The 13,533-nt window shown below is 35.6% G+C and overlaps 1 protein-coding gene and 1 non-coding gene across 2 annotated transcripts; one reads left to right on the top strand and one right to left on the bottom strand.

Annotated features, from left to right (window-relative positions):
* The first annotated feature begins 787 nt into the window (after nucleotides 1–787).
* LOC112093427 lies at nucleotides 788–894 on the top strand. Its single transcript, XR_002903039.1, has one exon. It is a non-coding gene; the product is annotated as a small nucleolar RNA R71 (small nucleolar RNA).
* Nucleotides 895–10,511: 9,617 nt separating this feature from the next.
* Nucleotides 10,512–11,976, bottom strand: LOC112093426 (UDP-glycosyltransferase 88A1-like). The gene has a single exon (XM_024171808.1). The coding sequence runs from the start codon at nucleotides 11,952–11,954 to the stop codon at nucleotides 10,512–10,514; it is 1,443 nt and encodes a 480-aa protein (XP_024027576.1). The 5' UTR covers nucleotides 11,955–11,976.
* Nucleotides 11,977–13,533: the final 1,557 nt, after the last annotated feature.

The following is a 13,533-nucleotide window of genomic DNA, read 5'->3' on the forward strand; positions in this document are numbered from 1 at the left end:
TTTTTGTCTCACGTGTGCCCACACACACGTCTACGTGGAATCAAGGAATTGACGTGGAAGACTTTGGTATTCTAAACACAAAGCTTGGAGTAAGGACTGTTCGTGGTCAAAGAAATTCAAGTTATCATCTGAGTCGGCTTCCAGGTATTTTTTCGGTTGATCCTTGAATCATGTAAATTAATGTGATTAATTTATTCGTGCATAAATTAATATAATCTATAGAGTATCTCAAAAGTTTTATGAAAATTTTTGTTATACACGATCCGCTGTTTTCCTACCACGCTTCCGCACCCGAATTCGATTCGGAAACCAGCATCCTCCAGCCAGGATTGTATGTGTTAGAGAAAGGTTTGTTGTATGTCCCTAAGGCATTGCATTGCTCCTCGTAAACCCCTCTCATTTCATTATAAGTAGGGCAATCCTTAGCTAGATGCTCTACCCCTCCACAAACAAAGCAGGCTTTTGTATCTCTGCCCTAGCAACCATGTGAATTCCTCTACCTTCTTTAGGTTTGAGGGTCTCAATTTGTCGTGTCAAAGACTCAATTTGGACTTTGAGATTGCCATCTTCCCTCAGTTGATAGATTCCAGCTGGTCGGGACCGATTGGTGCTGTTAGTAGCACTTAGACCAGTCCATGTGTGGGCTTTTTCGGCTAACTCGTTAAGATACTCAAAAGCCTCTTCGGGGTCCTTTTGGAGAAACTCACCATTGCACATCATCTCCACAAATTGGCGCTCTCGGATCGTAAGTCCTTCATAGAAATAACTGACGATGCGCCAACTCTCATAACCATGGTGGGGACACTGATTTAACAGATCCTTAAACCGTTCCCAAACTTGATATAGAGTTTCATTGTCCTTTTGGGTAAAGGTCGAGATCTGTCGCTTCAGACCATTGGTCTTATGGTGAGGGAAATACTTGTTAAAAAATGATGTCGTCATTTCTTTCTAAGTTCCAATAAACCTAGGTCGCAGAGAATACAACCAACTTTTAGCCTTGTCCTTCAAAGAGAACGGGAAAAATGTCAATCGCACAGAGTCTGCAGCTTCAGCTCGATTGTGAAAAGTGGCCACCACTTCTTCAAACTCCTTAATATGTACGTATGGATTCTCGCTCTCTAACCCATGAAAGGTCGGCAAGAGTTGGATCATGCCAGGCTTGAAATCCAAATTTGCATATTAGGGGGAAACATTATGCATGACGGTATGGCCGTACGCGTAGGGTGAAGATAATCGTTCAACGTCTTATGCTGGACCTCCTCGTTTTGAGCCATCGCGAACGGATTTTCAACTACTAATGAGGCTGGGGTCGAGGGAGGACTAGACGTGTGGGAAGAAACTTCACTAGGGTTTTCCGGTCTTCTTGCGAATCTCCCTAATTCATCTCTATAACAATTCATTCACTCTACAACGTTTCTCTTTTTTAATTTTTTTAATTTTTTAATTTTTTTAATTTTTGATTTTTGATTTTTTTTTAAAATTTTTTTGAAACAAAGAAAACAATAATGTAGAACCGCGAATCGCAACCCCCAAGAGTGCTCCCAGAAAAGATTGGTGGGGTGAGGCCTCCTTAAAAACCAACCTCCTAGACAGAGCAACGTTCCCATGAAAGACTAGTGGCGTAAAACGCTAACAAGAACCAGCCTCCTAGACAGAACTCCCTTAGTTTGTACTTTTCAACGTTTCCACAAAATTGTTTGAAAATTTATTAAGTTTTATGACGTGTTTTATGAAATGTTAAATGTTAGATATTAGTACCCTAAGTTAAATACTATTCTAAAACCTAAGGTTACACAAATTATGAGAAATTAAGAGTCCTAGTTTAATGTCTAAATTGGTCACCTAAAAGTCACAACCTAAGAATTAATACTAATTATGAATGAAAAAACAAACAAAAAAAACAATTCTAGGCAATTAATAATAATAAGAAACGGAATTAAAAGAAAAGAATTAAAGCTAATGAAGCATGAACAATAAAACTGACAACGACAAAATGACCAAAATAATAATAATAATAATAAAATATAATAAAGTAAAGAAGAACTAAGAAAAGAAAAGACACAGCAACACGTTTTTAACTAAAAACAAATGTATAAATTTTAACTAACAAAACTACAAAGACACAGCAACACGTTTTACAAACTTCAAAGACAACCAATTACAGACTCAAATAAGTAAATAAATAAATAAGTAAAAAAAAAATGACGCTGTAAAAAGGTTTTTTTTTTTTTTTGAAACGTGCTAGACAAATGGACAAAATTGGAGTAACAAAAACGAAAACTAAAAATAATAGTAAATGAAAAGTCAAACTAACATAATTTTTTTTTTTTTTTTGAAAACAAAATAAGATGAAAAAGAACCTAACAAATTAATGAAGAAAAACTAAGCTAACTACCGAGAGAAGAAAAACCAACAACTTGACCGAGAAACACAAATAAGCAAACATGCTAAACAAAAAGACTAAAATAAATAAAGACTAAGAACTTACCTCTTTAGCTAATTATCTACTGAATAATCTTGTTGACACACCTCTCCGGCAACGGCACCAAAATTTGATTACGCCCAAACGTGTACAAAAACAAGCAGTCAATTATAGTATAATTAGGATGGTCGATCCCACGAGGAGGTGACAAATTAAACAAGAAACGATTAGCAAATAAAAATCGTTAGGAGATAAAGAATAAAATAAAAATAAAAGAGAATGACATTTTTGTTGAGAAGTTTAAGCGTAAGAAAAATGTATGAGAAAATTATATAATTAAAATCAGTAAGGCGTCGAGATTCCCATATATGCTTTGTTCACTTATTTGGATTTTGATTCATAAATTCACTCAATTGAAAGTTTCACATCCCAAACAATCAATCGGAAAATAAATATTTGAAGAACATATGAATTAAAAATGTATTCGAGTAAATAAAATTCTAACGTTTAGAACTAAGAAAAATTATCTTATGAGAAATCTAAAAGCGACAATATACCGTTGGCAATATTGCAGTAAAAGACTACTCATAAAACAATACCTATCAATATATAATATCGTGCAACAATCACATAAAAAGAGCTTGACTAGATTTATATAAAAGTTGACAATAAAATATATTGATAAGAGGAAGAAATATGATAAAAGAAAATTATTTACTCAAATGTATAAAACTTACAAACCATTGGAGAATCAAAATCCAAACAAGCTTACTACACATATATGATCATCTCTAGCCTCACCCAAAAACTCTAGCCTAACTTGCACGTAATTCTCAAAAAATTCTAGAAAGAAAATATGAGAATAAGAGCAAAAAAATAAGAGAAAAAGTGTCTAAACTTAAGCTAAGAATCAACAACCTAATACACTTTACAAAGCCCTTATTTATAGATTTTTTAGGGCATGTGAAAAAGCACTCAGCAAATAAAAGAATAAAGGGGCGTTTTATCCAAATAAATTGGATTTACAAGGCTTAATTCTGGGAGTGAATGCTGAAATCATCCCAACGGAACAAAACGGAACGCTGGCTGAAGAATCCCAAACGGGTGGGACACGTGTCGCGCGAAGAGAGGCTGAGGGGAGAAAACTGCCGACAGAAGCATCAAATTCAACACGTGGCGTGTGCTAATTCGTGGAGAAGAAGAATGGCCGACAGTTGCTTCCATTGGGGACACGTGGCGGACGCAGATTGGGAAGAAGCTGCAACGCGGGACCCACGCGGAGAAGAAAGGAAAACTGAGTGACGCGCACGTGGAGGAAACCCACGCAGGGGGAAGGGCGGTGCGTACCAAGTGCGCGTGCGTAGGGGGACAGCTGGGTCCCACGCATCTGGGCGCAGCAGAAGACGACACATGGCGCGCTGGTGAGGCTCTCATGGCTCGGCTCCAATCGGCTCGGCTCGGCGGACGGCTGGCTGAAGGGCTGATGGGCTTCAGATGGGCTTCTCTTTCTCTTTATAGTTTTGGTCCAAATGTCTTATTTTCCTACAAAACAAAATAAAATAAATTAAAATAAAATACTTTTACAAAAAATTACTTCCACGAAAATATTTAATTAAAACCCAATTTAGTTAACAATTATGAACAATTTAAGTGTATTTTCATACACTTATCAGTGTCTTTGTAAATAAATCTGCCGAATTATCGCTAAAGCGAATTTGATGGACGTCTATTTCTCCTTTCTTTTGAAGCTCGTGTGTGAAAAAGAATTTTGGTGAAATATGATTAGTTCTATCTCCTTTAATGCAACCTACTTTGAGTTGAGTGATACAGGCTACATTATCTTCATAAAACAATGTTGGACTTCCTTTGACGAATGAGAGATCACATGTTTCTCTTAATGCTGCACCAAGGATCTTAACCACACACATTCTCGACTTGCCTCATGAATTGCTAATATTTCAGCGTGATTCGAAGATGTAGCTGTAAGAGTTTGCTTTGTAAAGCTCTAAGATATAGCAATACCACCATATGTGAACAAGTACCATGTTTGTGATCGCACTTTATGTGGATCTAACAAATATCCAGCATCTGCATATCCAATCAACTCTAACTTCGAGCCCTGCGAGTAAAACAATCTCATATCTGATGTACCATGAAGATAACGAAGCATTTGTTTAACATCATTATGATGTCTTCGAGTTGGTGAAGAACTATATCTTATTAGAAAACTAACAGATAATGCTATGTCAGATCTCATACAATTAACAAGATACATTCGTGCTCCAACAACATTAAGATATAGTACTTCTGGACCAAGAATCTCTTCCTTTTCCTCTTAAGGGCGAAAAGGGTCTTTTTTCACATCAAGGGATAGAACAACCATGGGTGAACTTAATAGATGTAATTTATCCATATTAAAACATTTTAATACCTTCTCAATATAAGTCGATTGATGTGTTGTCCCGAATAAGGCTACCCAAGAGGGGGGGTGAATTGGGTTTTGAATATTTTTCTAGAGTTTATACGATTCTTCAAAGATTAAAACTAAATATAGACAATTAATTGAACAAAGAACCTTTAACAAACACTTGGTGTACAGAAAATTATGTAAGTTAATGCAATAGCTCAACCACTTGATTTACATGGAATAGACCAATCTAATATGATAAAAAGAGTTCAATAAATTTATCACGATGAGTTAAGACAACCAATGTCAGCAATTAAATTTGAAGTGCGAAAATTAAAGAGATAGAGTTAGAGAGATGCAAACGAGATTTATAGTAGTTCGACAAATGAATTTGCCTACATCCAATGTCGCCGAGATATTCCGCCTCTCGACCTCTTTCACTATTCGATCGACTTTCCGGCACGATCACTCCTCTTACAAGAAGGCGAATCTTTCTACCCGAGGCTTCGCCTAACCTCTTACACAATGTCAATTTTTCACGGAGATCGACCAACCAAGTAACCCAATACCAAAGTAATGATTATGAGTAATGAAGCACTTAGTTTCACTCTCCTAACAAAGGTTTTACACAATTTGAAATCACTAGGAGATGATGAACTCACACTATCACAATATAACTCAAGTTAGGCTCAAATGGATGTGAGAGAGTTGAGGATTTTGAGAAGATGATGATTATGTGGACACAAAGGAGAACTCTCTTTTTGATTTTTGAAACTTTGAACTCGTTCTATGTTTTTACTAGGATTTCTGTTGAGAAAAAATGGCTTTTCTCTATTTAAACTCTTCTGCCAACGGTCATATTTTTGCCCGTTTACCCAGTACCGGCCGACCGGAGCGGTTGACCGGTTGAGGCATCACCGGGCGACCGGTGCATTTAGCCTTCTCTGTCACCGGACGACGTAGGTCGCCCGGATGACACTTAATTTGCCTCAAATCTTCACACATTTGTACTTTTAGGCCTAATGTCATTATGCACTAAGTTTAGTCTCATTTTTAAAGAATAATGTGAGTGTGTGCATGAGCCAAAACAAGAATTAATCATGATAGTATGAAGTCAAAATCAATTACACGACTAAGGAGATATTAAAAAAAAACTATTAGTACTTGTCCAGCTTGATTTTGTTTGCTTGCTCTTGATCTTTGGTATTTTAGCACTTCAAGCCTTGAATTCCTTCTTCAATTTGCATTTGTCAATCTTGAATGTATTTGCATTGTATTCCGCAAAATGCTTCTTGAGTTGATTTATAACAATAATTACGCTAAATACACAACTCAAAATAGAATCATTAGAGACATAATACATTGTGTTTGTGATCATCAAAACATGAGAATATTCAACCTTGGGCCAACATGATGAACAAAAATCCCTCCAAATAAATGTTCGATCTGCAAGTTGAGACAAAATTTTGTTTTACCCAAATCTTCATTCAAATTCATTTTTCAAATTTGTTATCGTCTCATTAAGTTCTTCAGGAGTCCCAATAATATTCAAATCGTCAACATAAACTGCAATAATAGCAAATCCATACTTTGATTTCTTGATAAAAACACATGGGCAAATTGGATTGTTGATATATCCTTCTTTTAAAAGATATTCACTGAGACAATTATACCACATGGGTCCAGATTGCTTTAAGCCATACAAAGATCTTTGTAATTTAATCGAAAACATTTCCCAGGGTTTTAAATTGCATGCTTCAGGCATTTTTAGTCTTTCTGAAACTTTCATGTAAATATTACTATCAAGTGATCTATACATATAAGTTGTTACAACATCCATTAGACGCATATGAAGTCTTTTTAAAATTGCCAGGCTAATAAAAAAATCTGAATGTAATTACATCCACCACTAGAGAATATGTCTCCTCATAATCAATAGCAGGTCTCTGTGAGAAACCTTGTGCTACAAGTCGTACTTTGTATCTCACAACTTCATTTTCTCATTACATTTTCACACAAATACCCATTTGTAGCCTACAGATTTTACACCTTCAGGTGTTTGGACAATAGGTCTAAAGACTTGGCGTTTTTCAATTGAGTTTAGTTCTGTCTGGATTGCATCTTTCCATTTTAGCCAATCATTTTTACGTCGACATTCTACAACGGACTTTGGTTCAATATCCTCGCTTCGTTTGTAATATCAAGAGCTACTGCATATGCAAATATGTTGTCGACAATAATTGCATTTTAGTTCCATCATTTTCCTGAAGTTACATAACTTATTGAGATCTCTTCATTAATATCATTTTTCGGTACCTGAACCTCTTCTAGGGTTTTTTGTTTAGTTATGTCAACTATTTCTCTCACGGGCTCTTTAGGAATATTAGTAACTTTAGAAGTGCCAACCTGCTTATTTTGCTCTTTTTTTCTTTCTTGAATTTTTATCCTTGGAACCGATAGGTCTACCACGCTTTTGGCATGCCTTAGACTCGTCTGCTAATACATTAGTAGTTTACCCCATAGGAACATCAATTCAAATATGAGCATTTTCAGCTGGTATATGTGATTTTGTTACTTTCTTAACATCAGTAAATGCATCAGGTAACTGGTTTGCAATTTTTTGCAAGTGAATGATTTTCTGAACTTCTAATTCACATTAATTCATACGAGGATCATAATGCAATAGAGACGATGCATTTCATAAAAAATTTTATTTTTCCAGCTGTTGTTTCTCTCCCCCTAATGTTGGGAAAACTGTCTCATCAAATTGGTAGTCCGTAAATCGTGTAGTAAAAAGATTACCCGTCAAGGGTTCAAGATATTTAATAATTGACGGAGATTCAAATCCAACATAAATTCTCAGCCTTCTTTGAGGGCCCATCTTAGTGCACTATGGTGGAGCAATTGGAATATATACCGCGCAACTAAAAACTCTTAGATGGGAAATATATGGTTCTCGACCAGAAACAATTTGTAATGGGGAGTATTTATGATATGCAGTTGGCCTTATGCGAATAAGTGTTGATGTATGTAATATGGCATGTCCCCAAGCAGAACTTGGTAACTTAGTTTTCATAAGTAAAGGCCTCGCAATTAATTTCAATCTTTTAATAAAAGATTTTGCTAACCCATTCTGCGTATGCGTGTGAGCTACAGGATGCTCTACAATAATCTCAATTGACGTACATTATTAAAAACTTGGGATGTAAATTCTCCTGCATTATCAAGACAAATTTTTTGATTGTATAATCTGAAAATTGTGCCCGTAATCGGATTATTTGAGCAAGGAGTCTCACAAAAGTAGTATTGCGAGTAGATAATAAACAAACATGTGACCAACGCGTCGGTGCATCTATTAGTACCATAAAATACTGAAATGGTCCACATGATGGAATTATAGGCCCACGTATGTCTCCTTGAATTCATTCTAAAAATGCAGGAGATTCAATTACAGCTTTCATTGGGGACGACCTTATAATAAGTTTTCCTTGAAAACAAGCAGCACCTGAGAAATCTTTAGACAAAAGAATCTTTTGGTTCTTTAAAGGATATCCATGTGAATTTTCTATAATTTTTCTCATCATTATCGAATTCAGATGACCGAAATGGTCATGCCAAAGAATGAAATTTTTTGGATTATTTGACTCTCGATCCATCACCACATAGGATTTAATTGGATTTATAAATGTATAATATAATCCGGAATAGTATGACAGTAGCTTTTCTAATATATTTTTCTTTCCAGAGACAATAGACGTAATATAAAGATATTCAATGTCTTTATCATTTGTTGTCTCAATATGGTAACCATTACGACGAATATGTTTAAAACTTAGTAGTAGATTTCTTTTCGATCTACTTGAATATATTGCGTTGTTAATTATAAGCTTTGTGCCACCGGGTAACAATATGTTAGCTCTTTCGGAACTTTCAATAAGGTTTACAACACCAAATATTGTATTAACATTAGCTTCAGCTAATATAAGATGGAAAAAATATCTTTTATCTTTAAAAATAGTGTGCTTTGTTCCGCTATCTGCGAAGCAAAGAGCTTCACTATTAACTTTAGTACCATCTTTGTCATCATTGAAATTCATATTTCTTCATAAAAATAAAATAAAGAATTATGAGAATATAACATACAAACCACAATCATTTTTTTAATAATTTTTTATAATAAAACACACTAGAAATAAAAACACACCAAAAATTACAAAACAAGCCTAAAATAAAATACACTGAAAATTACAAAACACACTAAAAATAAAAACACCCCTTAATATAACACACTTTGGATAATACGGAGCGAGAACATCATTTTCAAGCTATATTGATGTTTCCATCACTAATTAAATTCTCAAAATTCCCATCATTATTCTCAAAGAAATATTGGGTCTACCTGATCCAGAAGTATCCATATAACACCATAAAATTTCAACAAAATATATCTACCATTACGTATGAAATAAACAAGTGACTAAGTGTAAGATAATGAGCGTATGTGGAAAAAGAAAAACAGAACATGAGATATACCGTCAAATTAATCTCAATTGTATAAGTCAAGACCTTGAAGAAACCATATAAGAATATGATCATATATATGCATATACAACAAAATCTGTACAAATAATGTCAAAAGTCAATATGGAATCATATAGTTTATACGTTATGAAGAATGACATACCATAATTCATGAAGAAACCTAATATGAAATTAAATCATAACTTTTCTTTATAGATAGAGTAGTCCTTATACCAACATCATCGACAAAGTTTTCAATACATTAGCAAAAGATTAATAAAGGAAAGATGCTGGCAAGAAATTTATAGTATGGCCATTACGTATAAGAAATATTGCACTAAGAATCATGTAACATAGAAACGATGCTAGAACAATATTCAAAACATAGATTTAAGCATTCAAAAGCAAATGGTAAAAAATCAACTTTACCGGTATATCAATTTACCAATCTCCAAGTCTTATAAAAACTCTCAAATTTTTCATACAACAAATATAGTTAGAGACTCGTGCTGATAATATGTTATAAAATAATAGTAAAAACTACAATTGCATGAAACTAAAAGAACAAGAGAGAGAGCATAAGAGAAATATAAGAGACAAATAAGTTTTGTGTTCTTTCTAGTAAGGAGTCATCATACAAGTAAATATCTCTTCTATTTATAGTCTAAGGATCATAATTAGATGTCATAAGAGTTGACATAGGTTACATGCAAAATTAAGAGAGGAGTTATAACAATAATATACAATATTAAAAGGGGAAATAATAGAATCTAAATTATTGATTTAATATCTATGTAAGTTATAGAATACTAAGATGTGGGCAACTGATTTACAACATAAACAAAAAGTTGATGAGTTGAAGTAGTAGTTTTTATTTTCTCAAGGTCTTCAAATTCAGGCATCTAAAATGATCACCCAGAGCGTCAAAAGTTTTTAAGATAACCTTCCTACTTTTTTTGTAAGTTAAAAAAAAAAAAAAAAAAAAAAAAAAAAAAAAAAAAAAAAAACAACGATACACATGCATTGAATCGGAAATATTAAAAGTTGGAAAAAGAAACAACAATTCTCTTCGAATGGAACAAACGATACATCTTATTCTTGTCTTATGATTTAGATCACTTGAAGAGATTATTTAGTTCTGTTAGCAGATGTTTTCTTAACTCACCCACGCTTCCACAACTCAGTGAGTTTCTTTAATGCAACCCGAGACGACCCACCATTACTAAAAGCAGCTCTGGCTTCATCCTTCATTCCCAACACACGCTTCCGTACCGAGTTACCACTTTCGGAACCCGCCATCAACTCAGTGACTCGCCTCTCAACTTCACCAGCGCTCACAAATCCGTCCCGATCAGACTCCATCATAGGCAAAGCAATCTTAATTTCCTCAACAAGCACAACCTTGTTGAACCTCTGCTCTGCATAGAGCGGCCACGCTACCATCGGCACGCCGGCGTAGACCGATTCCAAGACCGAGTTCCACCCGCAGTGAGTCACGAACCCGCCCACTGACTCGTGACTCAAAACCTCCATCTGTGGGGCCCAGTTCTTCAACACCAGTCCCCTGTCTTTCGTCCGGTCCAAGAACCCTTCCGGAAGTAACGAATCCAAGTCCGGTTCCGGCAATGCTGATAAAGCCACGTTTCCGTTCTTCTGCGACGGCGGATTACGCACCACCCACAAGAACCTCTGGCCACTCCGCTCCAACCCCACCGCTATTTCCTTCAGTTGCTCCTTCGAGAACAAACCTAAGCTTCCGAAACAGAGAAAAACCACGCTTTCTCTTGGTTGCGAGTCCAACCATTTTAAGCACTCAATTTGTGAATACTTGTCCTTCTGGGCAGTAATCAATGGTCCAATGCAGTATACCGGAGGCGTGGGAGCATCCGGCACGCATAGTCCATCGGATATGGCTTTGAGAGCTCGAGACTCTAAAGACTCAAAAGTGTTTACAATGATTCCATCTGCTTTTGGATAGTAGGTCGAAGACTCAAGAAAGTATTGGTAAGTATTATCACGGCGGTCTTGAAATGATTTTGGCATATCCGATAAAGGAATTGGCGGACATCCAGGAATGTCAAGAAGAGTGTTGCCGATGTCAAGATTTAAGATATTTGGGATGGTTTTTTCAAGAGTAGGCAAGTATAGTCCTTTAGCTAAGTTAGTCGCGGGAGAAGTGAAGAAGATGTAACTGGCGATTTTATTGAGCTGATTATCAGAGGAGATCACGGAGAGAGTGCTAGCGCAGAAGAAGTCCATGATGAAGGCATGAACGGTGTGGTTTTGAGAGATGGAACGTAGGGCCTCAGCAACAATTGGTTGGTTGAGACGGAGAACTTCGAACATTAAGTTTTCGTGGTGCGCCGAGGCGGTCAAAAGCTCGGGAGGGAGGGAGATGGGCGGGAGGTGGTGGAAGGTGATGGAAGGAATTGCGGCGGAGACGCCGGCGATGTAGGAAGCTGTGTCGCCGGCTTTGTAAGGAGGGGTGGTGACTAGAATGTGGACGGAGAGTGAAGGTTTTGAAGTGAGAATGAGCTTCCCTAGTTCAATCATAGCGATAAGGTGGCCGATGGCTGGTGATGGGTAGAGAACTATTGACTCCATCTTTGAGTATAGTTGATTTGCTTGTCGCAGTTAAGGTGTAAAGGTTCAACAGTGTCTTGCTCTCTCTATATAGACAAGCGTAGAACTAATTCAATATGATCTGTCGTTCAACGGATAACCGATTGTTTGCAATGTTGTAGCTCGATTCTTCATTACAGCATTGGACCACGTTTTTACCTAACATGACGTAATATAGCTAACCTCAATATGAAACGAATGCAGATCATGTGCCGATCGGCTGTTTATCTATAGCTTTCTACTTACATATTAGATATATGTTTTATATATATATATATACTCTTATTCCGATGCTACTGTCTTTTCACACGTGTATATATATGTGTTAATAAGTTTGCAAGTTTATTTTGATCTTTTTTTTTCACAATTCAAATTATTTGCTACAGGAGAGGAGAGTTAAAAAAAACAAAAAAAAACTCTTTGTTCCGCACGTTTTGGGCCTGACTTAATTTAAAACTTAAAAAGCTTGGATAGGTTGTTTTTATTAATAACATCAAAATAAAAAATATCCCACTATGATCTTTTTACCATTTCTACTTAATATGTTTTAGCTAGAACTAGTTTTTTTTTTTTTTTTACTGCACGCTAGCAACTAGTAATTTATGTGCATTGTTTCTGATTTCATATCAAATGAATAGTAATAATAATAAAAAATAACGTTTGTTAAGTTTTGCTTCTAGTACACCACCAGCGACATCGACACATGTCCACGGCTCTGTCTCGCCACACCCACTACAAACCACCGCTACAAGATTCAGCGGTACTCTAATATTTTAAAATCTTTTGAAGCTTTTTGTAAAGAATGCCTATCTACCAATGGTTTACGTTAATTATTAACATTACAGTTGATTAAAGTCGGATCAAATTATATAATTAGAAAACACACGCGAAAGTGACGGTTTTTGAGCATTATAATCTGGTGATCATCTAGTTGCAGATTGAAATCCTTAATTCAAGAAAACGGAAAATAAATCTGTGGTCAATGTTCCAACAAAGAACACGATACCCAATTATTTAACTGGGAAAGGATAAAACAAAATTTGTTTACCACTGAAAATGACAAAACAGAGTGACAAGGGTTGATGCCTCTTTGAATTTGTTAAAGCTTTTGAATGTGCACGTGTAAGATTCCAAATTGTTAGGAGCCATGCTGGGGTTCCACATGGTTGGTGATGGATATAGAATTATTGACTCCGTGTTTTGACTTTATATGGTTGATTTCAAGTGTAAGTTTTACTAAAGCAGCTCCATATATATGCAAAAGTGAAATTAGAGACGCAATATAAAAATAATTTATTTTTGTTGATGTTTTGTAACATTGATCCCGAACTTTAGATGAAATTCATTGTAATTATGCATGGTTTAATAGCAAACAAAAGGACAGTTTTTCCATGAAATGCGACATAAAGTTTTTTTTTCTGGGAAGTTGGACCTAAAATCTTTTAATTTTAGGATTTAGGACCGTAATTTCCGTTTATATTATATTGATGTTTGATATCAGTCCAATATTACCAAGTAGTATCAAATTTAGAGTGATAAGCGCTGAATTAAAAGCCTGGGG

The sequence above is a fragment of the Morus notabilis genome, unplaced genomic scaffold, assembly GCF_000414095.1.
Source record: "Morus notabilis unplaced genomic scaffold, ASM41409v2 Scaffold1094, whole genome shotgun sequence".
Lineage (NCBI taxonomy): Eukaryota > Viridiplantae > Streptophyta > Magnoliopsida > Rosales > Moraceae > Morus > Morus notabilis.

Bases quoted from the DNA above. Each gene is read 5' to 3' on its own strand.
- LOC112093426 (XM_024171808.1), bottom strand. From the start codon at position 11,954: ATGGAGTCAATAGTTCTCTACCCATCACCAGCCATCGGCCACCTTATC.